General features: G+C 36.6%; 1 protein-coding gene across 3 annotated transcripts; it reads right to left on the reverse strand.

Moving 5' to 3' along the window:
- Positions 1-522: 522 nt before the first annotated feature.
- Positions 523-27,144, reverse strand: mtss1la (MTSS I-BAR domain containing 2a). Of its 3 annotated transcripts, XM_046864746.1 has the most exons (16): positions 26,664-27,144; positions 22,618-22,679; positions 21,581-21,654; positions 10,363-10,447; positions 9,977-10,068; positions 9,804-9,878; positions 7,229-7,237; positions 6,556-6,713; positions 6,359-6,466; positions 5,432-5,529; positions 4,600-4,732; positions 3,841-3,915; positions 3,134-3,271; positions 2,693-2,848; positions 2,377-2,542; positions 523-1,824 (listed from the first exon to the last, which is right to left on the reverse strand). In XM_046864746.1, the coding sequence occupies exons 1-16, from the start codon at positions 26,730-26,732 to the stop codon at positions 1,040-1,042; spliced, it is 2,283 nt and encodes a 760-aa protein (XP_046720702.1). In that variant the 5' UTR covers positions 26,733-27,144; the 3' UTR covers positions 523-1,039. The 3 variants fall into 3 exon arrangements, with proteins under 3 accessions (XP_046720702.1, XP_046720703.1, XP_046720704.1); XM_046864747.1 differs by lacking the exon at positions 7,229-7,237; XM_046864748.1 differs by lacking the exon at positions 3,134-3,271.

Raw genomic sequence — 27,144 nt, forward strand, 5'->3', positions numbered from 1 at the left:
AGTTGCAGGTACTGTATCAACCAGAAGTGAACAATTATTACTTTTTTTTTATTCTGACTGCTTCACTGGAGCATATATCAGCAATTTGACAGCCAGAATCTGATTACAAGCTGATTGTTCCAAGCATGGCATTTACAATTTAAGGAAATTACTAGCTAGCAAGGTTTAGATGACCAAAAATGTGTTGGGACCAAGTCCTTAAGGAGATCAATTTGTGTACAGAGGCATTGTCATTCTGCATTAAGTTAAGATTAGGCCTACTAGTTCCAGTATAGCAAAAATTTAATACTACTGTAAATTGTGACAATAGTTTAGGGAAGTCTCACACATGGATCTGACACGTTTTAGGTGTCCAGAAACGTTCATATGGTGTATGATTTAGACAAACTAAAAGTTGAGGAATCAGTCCTTTTTTGGTTGTTTTCCACAATTCAGCCAGTTTTCCTTAACTACCACATACATGAAGATTCTTAGAATTAGAGATAGTCCTCTATTAAAAAACACAATTGCACTGCTATAATGTGTGATACACTTGGGGTGTTTTATTTGGCAGTTTACAGTATATACAGTACTTTGCTCTCGTGGTCCCTCTGAGTGCGAGTAGGCTACATTGGTGTTGCTCAACACAACAGCTTTTTCAACAAGAAGACACTTTGGGTTGTTTTTTTTTGTTTTTTTTACAAAGCCATTACTCAAGGAAAAAGAAAACATTCAAACCCACTTTACTTCAGTTACAGTTGAATAACATATGATTAACATAGTAATTACAAATCAAAACTCAGAAAGGATGCCGGACATGACTAGAATGTAAATATGTACTTTAAACATATTTTCATCTCCTAAGCTGTAAGTTCGTTATAGATTTCTTTCCAATAGATGGTAGTAATTCTACCATATAGAAATTGTGTCCATTTCACACATTATATCACACTGGCCTGGCTTTGTTTGACACCAGTCATTTGTAATTTAGTTTTAGCATTTGTAATATACACACAAGCATTCTTTTTGTGCAGAATCTTCAGTGAGAACTTAAGAGAAGCTATCGTAAGATCCTGGGTGATGACCTGTCATTACAGACGGTTTTCCTGAGACGCACTCCTCTACGAATGGACTTCAATATGTCATCACCTTCTGAGGGAGGTCCTGGGTCTTGTTGGCTTCCCAGACTAGCCTGGGGATCTTCAGGAAATGGAAACTGGCCATCTCCCAGAGCATGGGCACTTGCAACCAGTTCACCAATCTTCTCAACCAGGCTGTGGCGGTTGGCAGCAAGAAGCTGATCCTCCTCTAAGCTGAGAGATATAGCTCCAGGCTGCTGGACATGAACACGCTTTCCAGTGCCCGTGCCCCAAGCCAGTGGGTTAGGCAGGCTCATCCGCTTTGGTAAAGCTTTAAACTCCAGGTTCTCCAGAGATTCCTCAGTGTATAAGCTCTCCTCACTGCTATTGTACTCTGGGGGAGGGCTTGGAAAGCCAGGTGAGTCTGGCACAGTTGGTGTCTTTACTGGGACGATAGGAGGACGAATGGGAATCGGAGCCACATTAGACGGTGTTCGCCTCACACCAGCTTTGGAGGATGGGGTCCGGCGAATGGTGGCTGTACCAGAAGATATAACTCCTGCTTCTCTGCCATTGGATCCAGGTACACCATGGGCACCCACACCTCCTGGAAGCCCTGCAGTACTTGCAGGTCTCTTGGTCTGGATCATGCGACGGTAATTCTGGGCCAGATCGCTGTTCCGAGGGACAGTCATAGATTTGTCGAAGTCTGACTGTGCAACACAGTCAACATCCCCGTTCATTGAGTAGCTGTCATAGTCGGAACCTGTAGAAAGATATAAGCAGATACCAAAATGGCAGATTTTGATGCCAACATTTTCTTACAAGATAATATGTCCCAATAAGAAAAAATACTGGGAACAGTGACTAAATATTGTCTTTGAGTTCTGATATTGGAGATTTGTAATTACTATATACACTGTCTAACAATTTTTTTAATATGAATTACATTTTCTGTTGCCTATATTTATAGAAAACTTTCTGTATCTTTATGTAATATTCCTCGTTTTGAATTTACATGAATAAAATCACATATTAAAAATAGTCACATATCAAATCGTCAACTGCTAAAGTTTGTCAAAGAAGGTAGTGAAAGCTGTAATTTAAATCACAGGTCTAAATATTAATGCACTTGTTTACACATGGTATTATTTCAATTGAAACAGCTAATGAACAGAGGTTTATACATTAAATATAATTAATTTTACATTAATTATAACAAAAAATTTGTTAAGTTAATGATGTGGCTTATTCGCGTTTTAGTTTATTTAAATATTATAAAACTGCTATGCTGTGAGTAAGATGTAGTTTTCTATACCATGTAAAGCGATTGTATCCTCGGAGCACGATGGTGTGGTGTTCTGTGTACTGTATCCACTTGAGTACTGCAAGGAGTCACAGCTGCTCTTCTGCTGCTCCATACTCAGACCACGTGTCAGAACCATGGCCAGCTCACTAGCTGCAGATATCATCGGTTTCCCATGCTTAAATATAAAGAGGAAAAAAGTCAAATAAGATACAAAGAATGCTAAAGGAAAAAAGAGAGACACCCCCATACAATTAATGAAAATAACAAGTCACACAAAGTTAAGAAGAAAATCTTATTTGGCTCAAGATGATAGTTTTCAATGCACCTTGGCATTGATGTTTGTAGGATTAACTCTAGTCCTATAAGGGTCTTCTGGGTGCTGAGAGCCTCTCGCTCCACTAGGGGACTCCACAGCTTCACTCCTGCGCTGCAATGCCACCCCCTGCTGTTCGTAGTGAGGTACTTTGGACCAGTCTTGTTGCTAAAAAACAAATAGTGTGTACGGAAGTGTCAACACAACAAATGTTAACTAGCTAATGTTAACTAGATCTGTCTGTAGAAGAGCATTTGTAGGTGCAAACATTAAAAGGGAAAGAGCAAGTGGGCATCAAAATGGTGGTAAGACGGTGAATAAATTATTTAAAGAAAAAATGCATATGAAACATTAAAATAAAAAAAATTTCAAAAATAAAAAATAAACAAACAGAACACAGAATGCATAAACTAATATAAAATGTGACCAACTGGCCAAAATAAAAAAACAAACCTTCCAGTGATGAACTTTGGTTGTGGGTGAGGGGGAGTGTGATCCAGGGGAATGATTATAGGAGGGGATAAAGGGAAGAGATCTGATTGAGCCATTGTAAGTGTAAGCAGGGTGGAAAGTAGCAAAGGATGAGCCAAACTGTAAAGACGAAATGACATTTGATCAGATTGTCAGAATGATAAAGATGGATAGATGCCATTAAGGTCAATAAGGCAGTGTAATTGAGGCAAAAACATAAAGTATGTACAGGCTTCTTGCTCATTCCGAACCCTTTTTCTCAATGTCAAGTCATTAACTATATAATAAAGGAGGAATCAGTGATATATTAACAGTGTTCATAAAATCAGAAAATGTCTAAAAGCAAACTTCAAGATATATAATCTTGAGTACACCTAGAAGTTTTCAAGATTCATAATTTTGAAGTGATCAAAATGATATACTGATATACTTTTACCAAAATATTTTCAGATGTTTTGCACCACCGGGCGTAGAAATAGCTGACCTACAAATAATTTAGGCAAAATCTAATTTATAGACTGAACATTATACACTGAGCAAGAACGATATTTAGGGCTAAATCAGTAGCTCAAACAAAGTATATATCTGAGGAAAAAGCAAAAACTGAAGAAGAAGAAAATAAATGGCAATGCTAAAGGAGTAAACACATCACACTATTCAGTTTTGTAATGCTCTGCAATAATACTCACGGCTATGGGAGAGCCACACTCGCTTACAGACTGACATGTCTCTGATGCTTCAGAGGATGCAGAACTAGATGACTTCTGTTAGGGGGAAAAAAGATGTTGAAGATGTCACTTACACTGTAATTGAGACACACTACTATAAGCATGTTGCTAATATTAGATTGGTACATGGTTGTCAAACTCAAGGCCTGCGTAACAAAAATGGACTGCTGCAGCACTGTCAGTGTGCCCTGCAGAAAAGAAATGTAGAGCAAGTTCCTCTTACACATGAGGAAAAGCTCTCATGGAAAAGAAACGCTGGTTAAAATTTAAGCAGTAAATGCAAATCAGTCTTAAACATGTCCCAAACAATTCATAAATGTGCCAGGCGTTGGCACTTGATGTCAAAATGTTTGGCGTAATGCTGAAAAAAATGTATGGAAAAGCAAAGATGAACTGATCATGTCTTATTTTTTCTTCACGAGATATCTTTCTTAAAGTATATATTTAATTTTTAAATATTTGCAAAATAGTGACAGTATATTGATGCTAAATATATATATTCCTGTATATAGAGATAAACTACAAAAATATTTACATTTCTGTAAACTTTTTCTTTCTCTAGAAACATCCAATTCTACTTTCAGAGTCTAGGAGTTAACTGAAAACTAATTAAAAGATAATAAAAATGATTTGAAAAAAAAAAGAACGGCTTAAATTTATGGACTTTGTGTTGTGGTCTGAGCAGAATTTGTCTCTGATACCCGTGGATTAGTGACTCACCTGGCTGGTAATGTCTGATGGCATCGGAGAAGGTGGTTTAGAGTGCATGTTTGCATCATGAGAGACGAATCCAGAATCATGAGAAGAAACGCTGCTCAGGCGGTGAGCGCCACCCGGTGGTAGATGCACCAAGCTAAAGGACAAAATTGAGAAATGAAATATCAGAGCTTTCTGTAAATTAATGATAAAAATAACTCACTCAGTTTTTTGTACTGTTTTAAATTATATATTAAAGGATATGTGGCTATTAATTTTTTTTCCCATCAAATAATATTTCAACAAGATCTGATAATATTCCTGAAGGAAAAAAACTTTTAAATTTGTATTTTTTTTTTTTTTTATTAATTTTGTGTTTTTTTTGTTTTGTTTTGTTTTTTTTTTTACAAAAAGACCACTTCTGCCTATGCCAATTTCCTGCACTTGTTTACGCATCAAAAATGAAACTGTGACTTATGCTCCCAGTCATCTAGCATGCAACTGGTCTGTGATGCATAAAAGGTTGAGGACTGCTGCAAAAGATCTGGCTTGTTTTTTTATGTGTTTCCAACTTTTTTTGTTATTGTTTTGGCCTCTCCTCTAAACCAGACTAGCTCCAACTCTATTCCTTAGAAGGAATATTTAGTTTCACCCAAAGTGGTAAAAATAGTTGTTCAGGAGAGTACTCTATAAATAACAAACTGGTCCTTTAATAGATGAAGTAGCAACTATATCCAGAACAAAAATCCACTGTATGACACTAAAATATGAAAACAATAAATGGATTCTACAGAAAGATTATACATAACTAACATTGGAACAGTGTAAAATATCATTGATCTGATGTCTAAAGTACCTGCACAAGCTGCTCTTCCTTGAGCCAGTACTGCTGGGGGAGGAGGGGGGAGTTTGATAGGACCAGCTGTAGTCAGAACCCTTCAAGTCCAGGATAACCTAGTAAAGAAAAAGAAATACCTTGTAAGTATAATTAGTAAAATTCTAAATGCTAAATATCTAGCTAGATGGAGTTGAACATCATCTGTGAATGCTAACTATTCAGAAACACTCTGATAATTGACACTATGCTAAGTGACTCTAGGTGTGAATACATTAATAACCAGGATAATGTAGAAAAAGGATATGAATATTGGCTAGCCTGTTCAGCTATTGGCTAGCTCTCAGACTTTATCTATCACTCTGCTAAAACAGATTAGATTCCAAAGCTTTAGCTTTCAGGCGTATGCCTCCATCAACTGTGCTTATTGTCTTAGAGATTACTAACTAGCCAGGATGAGTATCTGCTGTAACTCAGAGAAATGTTTTCTTAAATCTGCACTGCATTCTGAAGCCTTGAGACATTAAACATTACTAAAATTGATGTGAGAAGATTCTGATTCTTCTACTAAACACAATTGTATCTGTTCTAACAATGCTGCCCTGTGTCAATCAGAAAAAAAAGGACTTCCCTGAAGAATAATAAAAACACATAATTAACGAACAAATAAGCACCAGGTGGTGGAAATGTTCCTGCCACTTGAATGGCACTTTGATGAAATAAATAAAAAAGCATTCCCAGGAATCCATTTAAAGCACAATTCTTTAGAATAGTTTATATTTTCAGGCATCTACAGTATATTGATGCTGTCAATTAATTCTAAGAGTCTCTACTAAAGAATCCTAAAGAGAAATGGTGGAAAATAGTACACATATGATATTTATGTACTTTCAACTTTGTGTACTGCATGTGATCTACAGCACTGGTTTTAACAGTTTCAATAAGCACCTGTTCGCTGGCCTCTGGCAGTTTATGTGGATCAGTGGTCAGCACAGAAAGATCATCCATAATGGCCTGGAGATGGGTTACCTCTCCCAGCATAGAAATCTCTCCATTCTAAAAATCAAAAACACACAAACAGAATAAGATTAGATGCTGCCCACTCCGTCCCAGCTGTTATGCTGCATTGTGTTTTCTATACTCACCACTACAGGTTGAAAGAAGCTAATGAAAGTGCAGTAACGCCCCCTCTCTTCGAGAAGGGCTCGGCGCACAGCTTGCTTCTCCGTTTCCTCCATCAGTAAGTACATGTCACTTACATCCTGCATGGCACTGTCCAGCTGAGGTTGCAGTCCTCCTCGACCTGTGAGAGATAAACAGGGAAAGCAGAAAGAACTAGCAGGTGAGACATAAAGAAGTAAAAGAAGACCCAAATTATATTAAATGAATTATGGAAAACTAATAGAGAGACACTGTGCATGGATCCATTGACAAAACTGCAATATGGAGTAGCAGGCAATATTTATGATGAGTGATCGTGAGATGAGATATTTGAACAGTATGTTAACTAATTATGCAGATATTCAGATGTAGAATGTCAACATTAATTCAATATGAAGAATGTCAATATAAAAATCAAAAACTCACATGAGAAGCTAGACATTTAACCATATGAGGAGAGGAAAATTGATGGATCGTCACGCAGAGTTTAGAAGATATCAAATAAAAACACCAATGAAATGAAACAAAAGCATGATGTTTTTAAACACAAAGCATGCAGAAATTCAAGCACAGAGTGGAGACAAATCCTTTTTTGAGCTAAATGAAATGGTCTACAGACTAAATGTAGTAGGTAATATCTTGTGCTGAAATACATACCTGGGAGTTCTAAAGTTTGTATGGTGCACAGGTCAAGCAAACAAAAGCAAAAGTTAGCGGGTGTGAAAGAGAGAAAGAGAGAAGGGGGGAGGGGTGGGGAAAGATAAACGGTAGGTGAGATAAAGTGCATCAGAAACAAAGGCGAGCAAAAGTGAGCTGTGATGCAAAAAAATCCAATTGCTAGAAAGTCAAGAAAACATGAGTACAAAGGACAGCATTGATATAAACCTCAATTTATGGTAGCTCAGTGGTAGCTCAGTGGTTAAGGTGCTGGGCTACTGATCGGAAGTTCGGGGGTTCATGCCCCAGTATCGCCAAGTTGCCGCTCTTGGGGCCTTTGAGCAAGGCCCTTAACCCTCTGTGCTCCCTGGCACGTCGTATAATGGATGACCCTGCGCAATGGACGCGATAATGGACCCCTTCTAAACAAGCTGGGATTTGCGAATAACAAATTTCACTGTGCTGTAATGTATATGTGACAAATAAAGGCTATTTTCTTCTCTTCTTCAATAAAGCTGACAATCTTTGAAATGCAATGCATTGTATCTCCACCTGGGAGGCTACTGCACTAAACTGCTTATCACAGTCAAGTATGTTGTAGCACTTAAAGGCCTGCTTACTTTAAACAAATTAATAACACTGTTCAATTAATGAATTTAAAAATGCAGGTGATTACTTTCTTAGCAGCTGCTCTTAGAAGTGTACACAATAATACATATTACAGGCTTAAATGAATCAAGTTCTGTTTAAGTAGCGCTCATATAAAGGGACTTGAATTGTAGATGCTCCACATAATCAAAAAATAATTGTAAACAGATTTAAAAACTTGTTATTTCACCAGGAAATGTCTTGCAGCTTTCTTTACCTCTTATGTAAGCAGGTTTTGTACAATAAGAGAGTGTTTAAGATGGAAGACTTTGCACTTTCTGGTTTCTCAGTAAATTTACAAGCTACATTTTTGTCTACTAACCTCAGCAGAAAGGAAAAAAGAGAGAGAGAGACTGGTGAGTGAATGCAACATTGCATGTAACTCAAAATGCTTACAAAGCAGGAAATATCAGTTATTTAAAAAAAAAAAATAGTTACATAAGTTTGCAAATTGCTGATACAAGAATAAAAAAAACATATTTAGTACAAAATGTGCTACTATTTAAAAATAATTCAATCCAGGGTGGGTTATTTTCCTACAACAGTGTCTTTTTAATCCCCCCAATGTGGATTAACATCCTGTAAGGGTGCTCTATGATGCTTTATTCCTTATTTATAAAACCATGAGTCATATCACTCTCCATTGCTTAACACGATATCCATTGGTATGTCTCGATCAGCTCTATAGTTCAGTAGGCATGAAATTGATCAGGGATTTGGCCATTTTAAAAGCTTAACTGCAAACCTTTCAGTGCACTGGAACATTCATTCACTATATAACATTCAAGTATTTACCACAAAAACCAGGGATCATTGGAGTTTGAAAGTTTGGAAACACCTAGTGTTTTACTGTTTTTGAGAGACACATGCATGTTGCTTTTGTTTATATGCAACAAACTTTAGTATAAATAACAGCTTTACACACTCTTGGCATGTAGACATTTCTCAAAACCTTAAGCTGAAATACTTTGTCATGCCTTGGATAGTTGAATATTTCTTTCTGACCTTGCAATGCAGTTCATCCCAGGGCAGTTCAATAGGATTTAGGTGCATTGACTAGGCAGGCCATTCATGATAGATAACACTCCAGCATTATTTTTGCTCTCTAAATAACACTTACAGAGCTTGGTCATTTGCTTTGGCAATGTTTTGGCAATAGACATATGCTTGGACAAGATACTTTGTCTTGTTGTATGCTGAAGATGGTTCCAGTTAGCCACAGTCCAGATGGAATTGCATGCTGAAGTAGGGAAATTGTAGCCATGTTGGTTCAGTTTTCCTTTAATCCAAATTAAGTCTCTAACCTTTTCTGCTCCAAAAACCCCAAACCATTTCACTTTCACGTCCATCATTGACTGTGGGTTTGTGGCAGCCTGGAAAATTCTTCACTCCAGTTCTCCATCTTACATAAGTTCTTCTGTTAGAGCCAGAAATGTCAAATTTGGACTCATCTGTCCAACTTTCATCCAGTCATTCACTGTTAAAAACTTGTGTGTTGTTTCCCATTTACCTTGTTTGTTAAGTGTAAACAAAATTAACATGCATGTGTCTCAAAAGCCATGAAAGAATAAGTGTTTCCAAACTTTTAACAGACAATGTACATCCACTAACTAGCCTACAATTCTGCTTGGAGTTCTCTATCAGAAATGCATGTGATTAAGCTAACACATTTATATGACATATATGACTGTTAAGGACATTAGAAAGTTCACCCTAATTGTTGTAAATACCAGCTGTGATGTTTGTGAGTACACCACCTAAAAACTGACTCGTCAGTGTCCCAATATGTCCTTACCAGTTCCCAAACATGTAAGTGATTTACAGCTTAGAAAGCTATGAAGCTGATTAAGATGCACACACTGTCAGTCTTAGCAGAATATAAAATCCAAGCAGTTGTGATAACAAAAAGGAACTGAGTCTAACATACCTTTCCTGGCCTTTTTCTGTAGCTTCAAAGTATCAGATGACTTCTTTTTGATTTCCTGTCGAGAGCGTTTGTATTCTGTTGCAGGAATATAGATAGAAATAGTGAGAGAAATTGCATCATTGAATAAATAATAAATACTTATGGGAAAAACTAAATTCAGGCGTTAGCCTTACCTTTGGCATGATCTTTATCTAGCAGAGCAGCTGTCTTCTTCCACTCTTCTATCTTGTCTTGGAGTGGAGTGACCAGTTTATCCATAAGAGCACTGTGTGTGGTGAAATACCAGCGCATCAATAAAAAGCGATGCATAAACAATGTGGCTATAAAAGCATTTCCAGCGTTTATCAGGCCTTCAGTGGTAATGTGAGTGTAAATTCACTAAGGCAAAAAATAACCCATCAGACCCTTTAAGCAGTGGATTGATCGATGAGAATGTTAGGTCATCCGGACAGTGGAAAATCAATGCCTGGCATGGTCAGCTACTTTTTTTTGCTCACTCTTAATTGAAGGGGAGGTAGGGCTAAATGCAATATGGGACAGGATTGCATCGATCACTTACTTGGTGAAGTGTCGCAGCTTGGCCTCAATGCTGCGGTGGCGCATGCACATTCGGGTCAGAGCAGAGCCGATGTCTCTGGTGGCACCTAGACAAACAGGCATAACATTAGACAAAAAAACTAAAACAAAACAAAAAAATCAAACGCTGAAGCCACGACCACATAAACACAACAAGGCACTATGAGGCTATAAGGCAAGAGAGGAGTTCAAAGCAGAAAAGCCACTGAGCAAGTAAAAATTTCCAAACACTATAAAGCAGACAGATTATAATGTAATCTTTTTTTATTTAAATGGAATAGTAAATGCATATGAAACATCAAATTTAAAATTAATCAAACTACAGCACAGCTACTCATAGCGAGAACAGTGCAACGTACAGGTTAAAATATATATATGTGTTTAAAATAGGGTAAAATGCTTCTTTAACTGTAATCTATATGCAAAGATCCAACAAAATGCTCATCTATTGGATTATTTCTTTGAATTTTCTTTTAATATTTAATGATTATTAAAAACATTTAACATATAAAGTGACCAATAACAACAAAAATATAATCTGATATCTGAAGTAACTATGCTTGCATGTGTACATACATGTTTAGGTAGCCTGTGTCTGAAGTCTGTAACAACATGCTTTTCATCGTGTTTAATAGCTTTCATAAGGTGATATATAAAAGTTTTAGGCGGGTCCTTGCGTTCTCTCTTTTCCCTTGCTCCAGCCAGGTCCAATGGGAAAAGGAGGGAACCTAGTAAAGGGATATCCCTCTATTCTTCATCACAGTGTCTGCCTTTCCTGTCCGCTCTGTTTCCTAAAGACCATTATTGCAGGAGAGAATGGGAAAGGCTTGCTAAACGCTTGCTGAAAGCCTTATTATAATATCTAAAATACAGCTTTTTTGTGTGTGTACAGTGTTTATCTCTAAATATAGGATACTCCCAAAGCACAAAAGCATACACATACATATAAAATAGGGATAAAATGTTTGAGTAGACTTGCTGGAAACAATTTCCCAAAGCAAACCTGATCATTTGTGTAAATATGTACGTACTAGAAAATTTAAGATGCAATACAGGTCATTTACAGGGACTTTTATGGTGTCATTTAGTGATAAGATATTTAGTTTTCTTCATTTAGAGTACAGTGTGGGTGCGTTGTAATAGTCAATATGTTTTCTGTTTTTAGAGCAGAAGGCTGTCTGGTCGCTTGGTAACATGGCAAGCGATGTTTTTTTATAAACATTGAAAAAGAGGGTGAGGGAATGGCTTTATGACTGCTAGAACATAACAGGAACACTGTAACAGGAACAATAAAAAATGACATTCGTTAATAAATTTTCTGAATTAGTACAAGTGCAATATACAAATACATTTTGGGGAATGCTCTTATAGGAAAACAATCAATGATCATTTGATAATTGTAACTCTGAGCTGCACCAAATATATTAAATCTAAGGATGTTAAAGATGCATCTGATTATATAAATCACACTCACAGTACTATCCAATTTTGATAACTATAGAGAGTAAGGTTTGTACAATTTAAAGCTGGTTGTAGCATAGGGATAAACTGCAAATTCAAGGGGATTTGTTTTTGGTTTCTAAACCTTTTAAAATCTAGTGTCAGGGTAACATTGACCTTTTATGACTTCTGCATAAAGTTTTTAAATGCACATCTTTGTCACGATGTACAAAGGATGATTTTAATTTTAAAAGCAGCAATGTTCTAATTCTAGATCCATTATAAAGTGTTAAGAGGAAACAGAGATGTTTTATTCATAATCAGAAAGTATTAACATCAAAACTGGTTAGAGATTTGAATCTCCACTGTAGATATTACACACACACGCACAAATGTGTGTATGTATATATACATAACTGATTTGGATTGAATTGCTGCTGCCACCATCATCAGTGCTAAATAAACACTTCCTGACCAACTAGAATTCAGAATTCTGTTTGAATTGAGAATTCAAACAGCACTGTGATGTAATTCATTTGTGCTCAAACTCACAGGGTGGGACAGTGAAAGCAGTGCTACAGCCCAGGTACAACATCAAGAGGAAGGATATGTGAAAGGTCAAACAGCTGAACAGGGTCAGGATATGGAAAAAATGGCCCACACCTTTAAATTGTCCTGAGCAAACATAAAGATTTAAAGATTTGCACAGGCAGATATGCAAATATACCAGCTCTGAAATAACACATATCCAGCACACATTGATGGTTTAGTTTGTATTACTTTAAATAATTTACATAGACGAAGATGTACTTTACTTTTATCCGTCTTCTCACTATATTTTCTGCATAGTTAAAACACAGGGTTATAAAAACTATAAACTGCAGGACCTGGAAGTGTGTGAGGTGGTCAAACAATTTAATTACATAAACAGTTCCAGAAGACAACTCCCTCCAGACAGAAAGACACATGCAAACACACACACACACACACACACACACACACACACACACACCTGCCAGCTTCCCTTTCCCTTCCCCTCCCTTGCGGTATCAGCTGACAGCTCCATCCTGAAAGAGCTCAGAGTCTTCCTGCATCCAGCAGTCCCCTGGCCCTCTGCCCTGACCGGACGTGTGCAAGTCCCAAAGCTTTCCCAGAGCCTGAGATGCTCCATTCAGCATGCTGCTTGCTCCTTCCAGCACCTGCCCACGCCTGAGGAAGCCATTTAGCCAAGCTAAATTTGTGGGGAGCAAAGGGGCACTCTGAAGGGACTACTCACATGATTGCTCATGTTCTGCCACTTTTTTGCATGTGTCAGCTCATGAAAGCATATGAAAAAGCTATAATAAAGAGGACAGGAGCTACAAGGGTCTTCATTTTGCAGAAGAGGATCTGTTTTAAAGGTTTATCCCGTGTAATAAAGAGCTCTACCAAACAGGACAGTTCATAAACCACACAATGAACAATTTTTAAACTGATTTGATTCTAATCGTTTGATTTCACATTTTGTTGACAGAATGCATATACACGTTACCCATTTCTGCATTGGATCAGACTGCTGATATAATAAAAAATGCCTAACGGGTCTAAAATGATGATGACCCTGTCAAAACCTTGTATCTATGGAATTCAGAAAAGCAGGAGTAATTTTCTTTTTTAGCCCATTTTTCTGTCTCTTTCAGTACCCTAATTTGCTCTCTGTTCCCCTGGCCCTTTCTCTCCATCACAGACGTGTGTATGTGTGCAGGTGCAGTAGAGACTGCCAGCCACTCTGGGGTTGAGTGTGGAAGGCTGCAGTATCCATGGTTTCACTACACAGCCTGCTGGGGAGTGAATCAATGCCTGGCACTGCAAAAGCACGTCAGTGTGAGCGAGACCAACAAAATTATTCATGGAAAGTCTCAGTTTAGTCATGCTAACTTGCAGATATATCCAGAATACACACATTTACACACACCCACAGTTGACAGTAGCAGCACAAGGACATGATTATAATATATCAATTATGCACACAATATCAGTGACATTCTGAACACTGAAGTTAATGAGTTTCTCATTAAAACTACTCAACAAGACGGACATTATGCCATTAAGACACTGCACTGGACAGTGTTATGTGTATGGTATCTTAAAAAACAGCAATCCTAAATTTTTTTTTTTTTTTTTTTTACTTGGAAATGAACCTATTAAAGGTATAAAGATTAAATTTTTCTTGCGCTACCCATAAGACATATACATTTATATTTGTAGAGAAAGAAAAAAATCACACTGACTGTGTGTTTTCGTATGTCGAGTAAAGGATTGCATGGGGAACTGAGGAAATGATAGACCACATGAGCTACAGGAGCTACAATTTTCTGGATTTTACATATTACAGCTTATTTATTTGAATTGTGTTGTACACAATTCAAATAAAACTTTTCAAAGGAAATCTCAACTCAGATGTCTCTTGTTGCTTTGTCGTTTGCTCCATGGTACATAAAAAAGAGGTACATAAAAAGGTTGTGGTCATTTGCCACTTTCTATTAAATCAGACCTATTGTCTATTGTTTTTTGTGTTAAATGCAATCAATATCAATCGAATCAAGTCATCAAATACAATCTTTATAAAATCCCACATTATAAAATGCAGGATTTAAATTTGTACCCACAGCACAGTATCTGCCGAACAAGTGCTGTTTCACATATCTGTTGGTGCATGAGCAACATAGAGAAACTAGGACTGCTTGCTTAGCTAAAAATAGCATCGTTGTGCTTTTACTGCTAGCAACACAAACCCAAAATGTCTGATCAATTTGGCCAACATTATTGTTATTTTTATTGAACACACAGTATTGTAAATTTGTATCTTCAGTGAATAGAGACGTGTTTTCACTGCGGAATCACTGGAGTCAATTTCTTGGATCTGACACATTACAGTGGCATGCTTAATTCACACTGATTTAACTGTCACATCCTGTGCTGTTGCTTTCACTTACTCCATGGTAAAGTAACTCAAACCTGCATACAGACATTCACCACAGTTTATTGTCTGCAATTAACAGAATGATGGTGACATCATGAAATCCACCCGATGTCAGCACCACATCTCCATTAAACCTCTCCTACAGGAACAGCTTAGGGTTTGGATTAGTACCCATAGCACAGTATCCGCTGGGGAAAAAAGTGCTGTGTCACAGACTCGTTGGTATACAAGTAACATAAAGAAATTGGACTACTTGCTTAGACATTTGTACTTTAACTGCTAGCAACCTGATACCAAAATGCCAAATGTCTTTCAACATTACCCTGATTTTATTTGAATAAAATCATTATTACAGTATAAATCACAACAATGCCACAAAAAAAATGATCTCTGAGAATCCTCTCCTCATGAAACCACAAAATAATATTCTGTTAGAAGGCTCACTTGCAGGGTTTCTTTATTGGTAAAGAAAGCACAATAGTGCAATAACGATCAACAATGAGTAACCTTAGAAGGAGTGCTCCAATCCAGTGAGACTGTAACTGATCATTCTCTGAAGAACATGCAGCAATACAGGACATAAAGCACACTGGGACTGCAGCGTAGCTTTACCCCAGTGGGAGATACCTCCAATGTGCTCCAGAGGCAGGGTCTCATCTGGCAATGTCAGTTTTGCTGGTGGAGCATAGTGGGGAATAATTCCTCAGTGATTGAAACCAAACATGTATTATTATAAAAAAGGGTAGGGGGCACTTGCAATGTTTTTTTTATGTTTATGTTGTTGATGTTTGAACAGACTATAATCGATACATGCTAAAATGCATCAATTAATAAAAGCTATTAAAAGAAGGTCTTAAAGAAGTACACAGATTTTACACACACTATGAGGCATTACAGTATTTCAACTTCAAAAGTTGTATGTGAACGCTGATGGATATACCTACTTTTTAACAGTGAGAGAAAAACTGATAGACACTGTGCAATGTGCTCTCTCACACACCACGACTAAACGTGAGCAGGAGATGTGGACGGGGAAGAGAGAGAAAACAGACCTGACTGGAATCATATGGGCCGTCTGCTCTAAATTACTCAGGACTGACTCTAAGCAAGGAAGAAATTTAAGGGGTGTCTGTGTGTATGTGTGTGTGTGCGCACGTGAGTGAGTGTAGACGTGAGTGTTTACTCTGAGACTTCCTGCCAAGGGGATCAAGCACTGCTGCTAAAAATATCCCTTACTCCTCTTATCACTCCCCAGATGTGCTTTGTGTTACCTCTAAATACAAAAACACACAGACTCTCACACATACACACACACTTACTGGGGCTTTTCAACAAATGTATTACAACTGGATCTCTGTCATTTTCATTTTTCATTGTTTCATTTATTCACCACCATACTGAACTAAGAGCTGCCATTCAAGAGAAAGATTAAAGTAATATTTCTATGACTGCATTGTGAATAAAGTAACCTGCAGCATTTTTACTTCCTTTTCATAGCTTTGACTGATTCCCCTTTCTCACCCTTCTCATGCCCCATTTTATAGGGTCTAGATAAACTAGCCATTCTGTTATTTTTCCTTGTTCCACTGCTCACTTTATAAATCCAGAATATATACAGAATGTCATGTTAGCACCTGTACATACTCATGGTTCAACACAGACAATTGTCCAAAACGTGTCCCTGGATTTCCAGCCGGCCTCCATGTCAGCTGATGAACTCCAAACTAAGTCATAATATTCACAACCTGCTGACACTCACCAGAATCCTGATTAAACACACACCTGTTTCCAAGCTACACAAATGTTTAAATAAACCAGGCCCTCACATAGACTTTGTGAAGACTTGTTTGTAATGTTACTCTGGTTTGACCCTCCCTTTGTTTAGAATCTTTTGCCCATTCAGAACAATCCAGTTTGTGTTTGTGTCTCTCCAATAAATCCCAAGAAATGTCTGTCTTTAACAGTACAATGTGCTTATAAAAATTGTAAAATCAATGGAATCATTAAACCTAATTTTACAATAAATTTATCATTTATATAAAGAGGTGCGAAACTCAGGACTATTGCTACTTGATTTTAGGTAATTTAAGAAAAAAAAATATTTGACTCTGTAGCACTGTTGAATCTTCTAATCTAATTTGGTGAAAAGGTGTTTATTAATTGAGAGCAGGGATATGACAATAGTACAGGCTGTAAAGTAAATGGCAGTTTGATATTAATTTTGATATGCTCTTTCTAATATATTATCAGACCACATTAGCAGTTTATTCATAAAGACTAACCTAGGAAACTCTCCACATAATCTATGAAGAATGATCAATTAAAGAAAAATACAATCCTTGATATGGTAAAACATTTTTTAATGAGAAATGTATTTAACATACCGGTATACAGTATATAGAAGGATTCTCCAGTGTTTTGTTATATATTTTGTTTTGACATTATTTTAAAACTTTCATTAATTATTCACTATCCAGTAACATAACTAAAAGTATGTTATTAGAAAGTATTAAATGCAAGTCTGGATTTGTTGATAAGTCCTGGGACTTTACCAGGTTAAAATTAAGCTCTTTATTATCCACTCCTTTTACTCACAACTTAAACTACATGAACTTAAAGTTACTGAGAGATATATGCAGATGATGCATTTCTGTGCAAATTAAACAGGTTGCATCAAAGATATATCCCAACGTTACCGACATATGTGAAGAATGTAAACTTTTATCATGTAACCTCAGTCTATGTTTGCCTTCTGTAACAACAAGTTTAGGAACTCCTTCTTTAAAATTGTCTCTAAAGTTCTTAAAATTAAATTAGATATTGACATATTAGAAATGAGTGAAGCATACTAAGTGTGAAGCTTAATCTCCTGTGCCAATTCTCACTCATGCCCTGCACTCCAGATGGCTGCTACAGATATGTGCCATCTGCCAGTCCAGAGCATAGGGAAGATAAGCAGTGCACACACATACACACTGACACAAATGTGCAGAAAGACCAGACCATGTGTCAGAACAAGGTAAAGAGGATAACAAATCCCTGCATCACTACTGCAAAATTACACAGAAGTACCTTATACATAAACACACAAAGGTTAGTCTTCCTGACCCTGTAAGAGCTTTTTACTGATAAAATTCCTAATACAGCTAAGTAAATGTATACCTACAACTAAATTTACCTCTAAACCTAATGAATAGTGGAAAATGTTTATAATTTTTAAATTAAAAGCCAAATGACCCCACAAGGTCAAAACGATCAGATTTCTAACCAATAAATGAAAACATCCTGTCACACATACCTCAGGCAATTTCTAAGCACAAACTAACTAACTCATATATATATATATATATATATATATATATATATATATATATATATATATATATATATATGTGTGTGTGTGTGTGTGTGTGTGTGTGTGTGTGTGTGTGTATGTATGCATGTATCAGATTACAGAGCTGCAAAACAATGCCCCCCACAAACATGGGAATCTGATCCTGGCCCATGATATAAAAGCATTAAAGCACACAATATTTTGAAAGTGTATTCACAAGGCAGGAGGAACAAAGGCATTCAGCACAAAAGCATTTTTGAGTAAATAGCCCCCCTGAAACATCTGAACGTTTGTCCTGTCTCGCAAATGTAAACAAACGCAGCTATTCTTAGAGGTCAGGCTCTCAAACATGAGACGGTCAGAGAGACATCAATCGTTGTGTACCTCGAGCTATAATGCACCACTTTCAAACTGCTACATAAACATCAACCATCATGCTATGTCAATAAATATTACCCTTACCAGGTAGCTGAACACTTCAGCTAAAGGATAGATGGTCAGACAAACAGCCAGGCAAATTAAATTTTTATTGATTCCCTTTTGCTTAATTTGGGGAAAACACAAGGAGCATAGATACCTGTTAACATCCTGCTAGGACCTTTAAAGCACACATGGCAGTACACATATCTCAGCTTTACTGGCTCCATGTCCGGGAGTTTAAACTGAAGCGCAAAGCTCATGGGAATTTTACAACACACCCATACCTGTTCCAACTGGGTACAAAGGGTACAAATAATCCAGCCAGTGGCTTTGTATAGAAATGAAATTCAGTTCATCAAACAAAATCAATATCAGAAACACTAGCAATGAGAAGTACATTCAGTATTGTCATACTAGATTATCAGAGTAAATTTTTTTTAACATCTAAAGCAAAAACAAATCTGCAATTAAAAAATCTCCTTAGAGGATCTCTCGGGAATACAAAACAGACACAGATGCTGACCATAGGCTTAGTGCCCAGAAAGAGAAAAACATCTGGCGTCCCAAAAAGGAACGAATGTCTGCTCACTGCATGACAAGTAAGGTTGAGACAGAGGTACACTTCTTTTAACCCTCAAATTCCACACTTTGATCCCAAACTTCAGAGACATGACCTCGATTACGATCTTCCTTGGGAGAGGGCACATAGCAACACTCGTCTCAAAGTACATGACCACATGTCCCCGCTGCGAGACACTGAGTGACACATCTCCTACAAACACCCCTCCCTTCCTGAACCATACCTCAAAATCCCTTCTGTTTTTACCATCGTCCTTCTTGCTAGTACTCTTGTTATGCTTACTGCTACTGAGTTCTTTCTATTCACAACAACAGCTATTGGTAATGTTTCTCTTGCTGTTGTTAGTAATTGAGACTGATAAAAAAAAAGACAGACAGACAGACAAACAGACAGAACATATAGATAATCAGACATGCACTAAATTCAACACACCTACAAACACGCTGTGTCTAGTGTGTAATAGTTAGTACCATATTGCTATAAGATGGCTCTAAAAGATTTGCAAAAAAACGACACAAAATTACTTTATATCATCAGTAATCGTGACTAATTGCGATGTTGAATTTGTGTCATTGGTGAGCTGTGAAATGAAGCTTTGGCTTGATGGTAGTGTTTTAGTAAAAACCAGCCTGCACTTCCAGCCTGTTCCTGATTCACTAAAGGACTGATTGCTAGCACTTAATGCCAGGGATTAGCAGTTTGATTTCTGTTGGAGGGCAGAAAATAGAGGACATTTTCTGTGATTTTACACAGCAAATCAAAAACCAGGCCACCATGCAAATCTTGCATATAATTATTCAAAGGATAGGGTTTATGTGGTCTAATATAAGGATGTTATAAATAATCTAAAACAAATTGGTTGATTAATTAAGGTAGCTAAAAACAACTGCAATGACATCCATCCATCCACCCAGAGTGCTGATGTCACTAAGAAATAAATCATGGCTTAGTTTTAAAGGCCAGAGATGGACTGCTACAGTCCCAGAGGACAAAGACAATTAAACTAGTTCATTGACGTTGTAATGATTATGTACATAGAAAACAAGGATTGGCAGGCAGGCTTTTAATCTTTTAACAGCCTTAGAAGTATAATTATGAAGTGTACTATGAAAGGACAGTTTAACTCCTGCCCTTCTAGGTGTTAATTTTAATGATGGAAGACTGTTTAGAGAGAAAGCACGAGTGTGAGAATACACAGATCTGGAAAACAAGATTCTCTCCTGTGGAATTAGGGCTAAAAGTAGGACATCTTTTTAAATTCTGCATCTAAACAGAAGAAACCTTTTAACTATAGTTATACGCATAGTCTTAAATAAGTATTCACCCGCTTGCTTAAGTGTTACAGCCTGAAACTGGATTTTGTATTTACACCATGTCAACATGTCATAAATCTAGACAGAAATGGACAAAAATGTATAACTTTACAACACTAACTGTAAAAGTTATAATTGCATATGTATTCACACCCCCATTGTAATGAAACACCCCAAAAGGACTCCAGGTAGAACCAGTTGCCTTCAGAAGGGATTAATCCGTTTTGAAAGGGAGTCAACCTGTGTGTAATTAAAATGACATGTAGTCTTAATATAAATACACCTATTTGTGGAAGGGTGCAGTGTTTTTTTTCTTTTTAGAAAACAAACCTAAACATACCTAACTGTATCACAAAGACCAAGCAAGGGCTAGAAGAAACTTTTAGTAAAGTTGAGGTATGGTTATTAAAGAATGATTACTGCAGACTTATATTCTTTATCTGTTCTTGGGAACATTGCCTGTGCTTTGACTGGTCTCTATTGGATACCCGAGTTTGGTCTAGCAACTGGTATTCAGGTAACCGTCTTAAAAACTCTTGTAACCCATAGCAACTGCCTCTGAATGCATGATAAATACAGCTGCCTAATGCATCACTACTCAATTTCTGGAGTTATACCATTATGATCCCATATGCTGAGTGTTGTGAGATAATAGAACAAAAAAAGGTAGATGCTAAAATGGCTAAACTGTTTCCATGCCCACAGCTGTGTCTGACCCACATCTTGAAACTGTGCCAATGAAAAACAAATTTATTTGACCTCGTTGAGTTTAAAGCACTCCATCAGACTAGTGGAAAGTTTAATTCTAGGTGATTCAATGCAATCAAACAAAACGGCTGGCTTGTTAATCACACTGCAAATGGCCAGAAGCCATTTTCTTTTCGCTTTTTTTTGTGTAATGCTATTTTTAAGACAGTCCTACAAAGCAAACTAAAAACAAACATAGCCATTTAACATTTTTTTATCTGCCAAATATTTTACAAGTGCATTTTAAATGTGATGTTCTGTATAATGCACTATTTATATGTCTAATAGTATGTGGAGACCATAAAGCTGCTCGTGTCTTTTAGAGCAAGAATTACTTGGAAAAAGCTTTATCACCATGACTACTGTAATTTTTTTCCCCCCAGACAGTTTTCTCTGATATTTTACCTCTTGTGCCGGTTGCCATGTCTGCCACCTTTTGAAAGGCATCCAGGAAAGCAGCCATCGCCAATACTGTGGTCCTAAAGAGAGCACAGTGTTATATTATAAGTCGAATGAAAAAAGGGAGATGGATGGACAAACCCTGATTTTTATCCTATAGTACTTTAATTAATAGAACAATACTGCTAAATTCTTAAACACCAAATGACAGATTTATATTAATATGCAAACGCTAATATAGGTTTTTATAGCAACAGATAATTCACAGGAGCATTTACATTCCACATAGGTAACAAACCATTTTCAAAAATAACAGTAAATACCTTTCTAACCTGATATAAAGTATTCTGTAAGGAGCTATTTATTTAAAAGCTATGGAAGGAGTCTCCAGTGTCAGAGATTTGTAACAGTAAGTAATGATTAAAGTCCCTTTATGGTTTTTACCATTGGAAAAACAAAGTTGGCATTGTACAATATAAATGATAATAGGGTTTAACTTCTATACAAATATTCACAGATATTCCACAACATTCAATGTAACTACAAATGTGTATAATGTGTGACAATTCATTTGTTTTAATAAAAAGAATGTGGAATAATTGCTTAGAGGAATAAAACACAATACTGGCACAACATATTCTGGTTTATTCCTTGAATAAGAAACAATATGCAAGTAAAGTGAGTAAAACTAAAAATGATGTACAATAACCACCACATGATTATTTATAGATGCTGATTTTTAGGAAAAATATTACATGATGGATAATACTACATAATGAAAACATATTTACATATTTTTTTCCAACTAAATACATATGATTTTATCACTGTTTGGCAAGTCATTGTTTTTTTATTAAATTAAGATATCATTCTTGTGCTGAAATCATGTACAATTGCTATATATCCGTTTAGGACACATCTAATCTAAAAAGATTCATATATAACCATTATTACCATTATTTTAATTTGCTTATAGAAGCCGAACCTCACCAAGATCTCTAGAAAGTTTTAGTAAAAGTCTCTGATCACTCAAAGTTAATCACCTGAGTTGCGAGTGTAGTTTTGTAGCCTTGGCACTGAAGTCCTCCCACACTGGGTATGAGTTCTGTTTAAAGAGCAATAGTGTCATATTAGTGATTTGCAAATGACATTTAAAGTATAATCATGTCATGGCAATGCCCTATTTTTATCCTCCAAACAAGTAAATGCAGCTCACACACACAGGACAGTCTATACATACAAAATACACAAAAAAAACAGCAATTAGAAACAGATGTTTAGTCAAACAAAAACAGACTTCCATTGACACACTATTATCAGTTTAATATGGTGAAGCTAGGCAAGATGTCCCTGAAGCTGTCATCTAGCAAAAATCACAGGATTTGGATATAAAGAGTCTTTCTGTTTTTCTCAATTCACAGGCCTGTAGGCAATATACAACAGTTTCATGACTCCAATAAAAAAAAAATAATAAATAAAAAATAAAACAGATTCGCCTTGTTCAGCAGATGCTTTTCAGACATAAAGCAGGAAAATGTTAAAACAGGCAGTTACCTATTAAAACCTTCTGAACACGACATCCGGGCCATAAGAGCTTCATTTGTAGAAACAGATACTAAAAGCATTCCCAAGAACAAATGTGTTCATTAAACATGGGTGTATTGAGAATGTGTGTATCACTACCAGCACTATAAATGGTGTAGGGAAGTAAGAGTCTCTAATAGCCATGAACAATAAGGCACATCTTCCACAGATTTCATATGATCTCTATTCTGGAGGCAACTGAAAGGAAACTATCTGAACACACCCAGTTCCTTGTTGAATTATATACAAGAGTGACTTTCTTGTATTGTTCTGGTATTATCTCAGAATCCAGAGCAAACTGGTTGGGTTAAATAGATAAACCTTCACACACATTTCCAGGAAAAGATGGTGAATTAATAGTTTTAAAAGATGTTTAATAGTTGTTACATATATATATATATATATATATATATATATATATATATATATATATATAAATATAAATAAAGCAATGTTTAAGGACATAGTTAAGCAGCTGACTCACTTGATCTTGCAAAGTTCATATTTTAATTGGATTAGCATACAGTATATTAACAATTGCCTTTTGAAAAAGTAAAAAACAATTGGAAAAAAAAAATCACCTCTGTGGTGTGTGTTTGGTCACGGAAAAAGTCTTAAATTAGACATTAGTCCAATATGTCATAGTAATGCCAGGCTGAATACATTTCCTGTTGCAGCTATGGCCATGTCCATTGTCACAGCCACAGGTGGCTAATTAGCTTTCCTGTCATTTGGAGCTAAAAGCCATACAGAGGCTAAAGCCGATCAAGAGGAGAGGATGTTGCAGTTTAAGAATTCTATCCATGAGAACCATTTACATGTTTAAGAGAAAATCTGCATACATAATCTGAATCATCTATCACAAAATCACAACAACAAAAAATACATATTATCCCTTTGTTTCAAGAGATATATTTAATGGTTATTTTGTACATGGCTGTCAATAGACAGAATAGACCTATTTAGCCATGTTAAATCTCCAAATTTCTATTGCATTAATGCACAACTTCTACTGGTGTTTATTGCTTATATAATAACAGTAAAACAGGGGCTGGCATAGCTAATGGTCTCATAATAAAGTAATTAAAAACGTGTGATTCCTCTATATTTTCAACCATGGGTGCGTCTAACAACGTGTTGTCTTTAAGAGAAAGTAGGGAAGTGATTGTTTACAGAAGCTGCAAATGTGGTCATAACAGGAACTAACATTTTGTGGAGATTCCACAACATCAATTGTAATTATAATGTATAGTACACAGATAAAGCTATAGTAATACTACTATCATCTAAATTATATAAAATTATAAAAATAAATAAGACTGATCCTACACTGACAATACTGACACATGCAATAAAATAGTAAAACTCTCAATGCACTCTGATTATTAAACTGCAGATGAAAATGTAATATCCCTTGCCATAAACACAAAACAGGTTTTGTCATAAATATGGCAGGGTGTAAGAAAGATGCTGGCAACTCTTTGACTCATTGGTCTTTTCTTACAGTGAGCAGGACAATACTTTTGGTCTATCTAACACCACCACTGACTCCACTCAGTCTCTTTCAAGGTGTTAATGTTCCACATGTCAGAATAGCAACACACTGCCAACTCCAGGACCTGGCACTCATATATTGTACGGTCATCTGTGTTGGCTTCAGACCCAGGAAGTTCACTATATGATTGCATTTAAAGTGGTAATAACAGTGACTCCTGACAGCGCAAAAAAAGCAGTGTGAGGGCATAGTCACCATGCATCAAATGCAACACAAAGCTACCACGTTCTTGACCAAAAAGCAATGACTTGGCCGATTACTCAGAAGTCTGCAGCTACTACATAGTGTGGGATCCAAGTATTTCGAGACTTTTAAAGTGAACTCTCTGGAGGACAGCAATTCAAGACTTGAAGATGTAAAAAGTGTTCAGAAAAGTCAAGCATGTGGGAGGAATGACTAAATATAACACACTGAGTATGTAATATGAGAGTAGGAGCAGAGTTAGGAGGATATGCAGCTGTCTGCATTTTTGAGTGCAGTTATTATAAGCCCTCAATAACCTCAAACTACACACCCTGCTAATATTTCTCTCATCATAATGTTACGTAGACGTTCACGTTTGTATCAATCCTACAAATTAATCACTACCTGGAGTAGGCTTTTCCTACTTTCCCAGCAATGCAGTAAATTAAGCTGGCCTTTGATAACCTCTAACCCCTAATTAAATAACTCCCTAAACAAGTTTCACTAGAGTCTAACTAACCACAGCCTTAGACACTCCACCCATTTATACAGGATGTCTAATGCAGTTTTTGTACACATTTTTGGCCACAACATGAAGTCTGGGGTCTGATTGGTTCTCCTCAATTCCATGTATACTCACTTCCCTTTGCCAGGTGCCAGTGGTAGAACAAACGTTTGACTTCTGAGATATTTATGCAAAATATAATCATTTTGACAGAATCTTAGTAATTAAAAAGGGACGTGTGCAACACTTTAATTTAAGTCACTTAGATCAAATCAAATCCAATCACATACAGGGTACGACATGCAGTGAAATGCTTTTTACGACGGTCCGGCATGAGGGAATAGGATAGGGAGAAAAAAATAAACCAAGAAAAAGTAGGCAGATAGATAAGGTATAAAACTATATAAAATATAAAAGATATAAAGATATATATGAGGAAAAAAGGTGTATATACAAGGTATGCTTATGGCAGTAAACAGTAAAAAATATTTAGATACATCCTTGCATAGTATTTGCCAAAAACAAAACACAAAAACTCCTTAAAAAAAATTGTCCTGTTTCTGTCAAGGTAGATCATTTTTAGCCATGTTTATTGACAAAAGTCATAGTTATAATTATAATCATTTATGGACTTATACAATGAAAACCAGAGGACTATATAAATAATTGCAAGCCCAGACTATGAAATGTTTGACCCAAATAAATATGAGAAATATTTTATTATAATTAATAGCACTAGAAGATTAGCAAAAACAAGTATTTTACCTAAATCTAAAATTTAAGAAAATAGTATACTTTTTGCTTAGTAGCATCTCATTAGAGAATTTGTCTGTGTATGCACAAAAGCAAATGGTATTATTTTATTTTGGTCAAACCAAATGTAAAAATGTAAATAGACATCAATAGGCATCAATGCTGCTTCAACCATCCATAATTACAGCACCCACATGGCATCTCAACAGGCATCTCCAGTGCCTACACACAGGCAGTGGGCGGTGGACATGCATTGGATCAACCAAATGTATTTGATTTATAAATAAAACCCAATTTAAAAGCACATTATTAGTCCGATCGATGTACATGGTTTGATCTCGGCTTCATAACAAAGAGTCTGCCTGCACACTGCGCCCTTCTTGTCATTAATCTCAGCATCAATGGTCCAGGCAGCTGGAGCCCAAACAAGACAAAGGCAATAAAAAAAACGACCATTGTAGTATTCCCTTTTCCTGTATATTCCTTATATAAGATTTAAGATGTTTTACCTTCATATCGTTGACAATCGCCTGGAATAATCCACCCAGAGCACCGCACTCCTTCTCCACACTCTCCATGTTGTCAAAGCCGCGCACCACGCGCTGAATGACTGAGCAATAAAAACACAAGACCCTCGACTCCAATCAACTGATCTCAGCAATCAGGGATCGGCTCATCACATCCCGCTCACAATTTAGATTCAGGTGTAAGGACAGTATTTCAATAAACAAAGAAAAAAAAGAGTATGTGCTGTATTTCTGTTCCCCGGTTTGTCAGAGATGATGATGGCTTGGGGTCAAAAGATCTGCTTTTGCCCTCCCAACCCCCCAAGACTAAGAGACAGGACATGCACTGACTGAGGGCTCTGTCATATTATTACACTTGCTGATAAATCCAATGCAGAGAGTGCTCACTGATCCGCCTCTCTTAGTGTATAATGGCAAAGTGAGCAGCACTGTCTGGGAGATGAAGCATCTGAAATCCGAGACT

This window comes from Silurus meridionalis, chromosome 13, assembly GCF_014805685.1.
Source record: "Silurus meridionalis isolate SWU-2019-XX chromosome 13, ASM1480568v1, whole genome shotgun sequence".
In the NCBI taxonomy this organism is placed as follows: Eukaryota; Metazoa; Chordata; class Actinopteri; order Siluriformes; family Siluridae; genus Silurus; species Silurus meridionalis.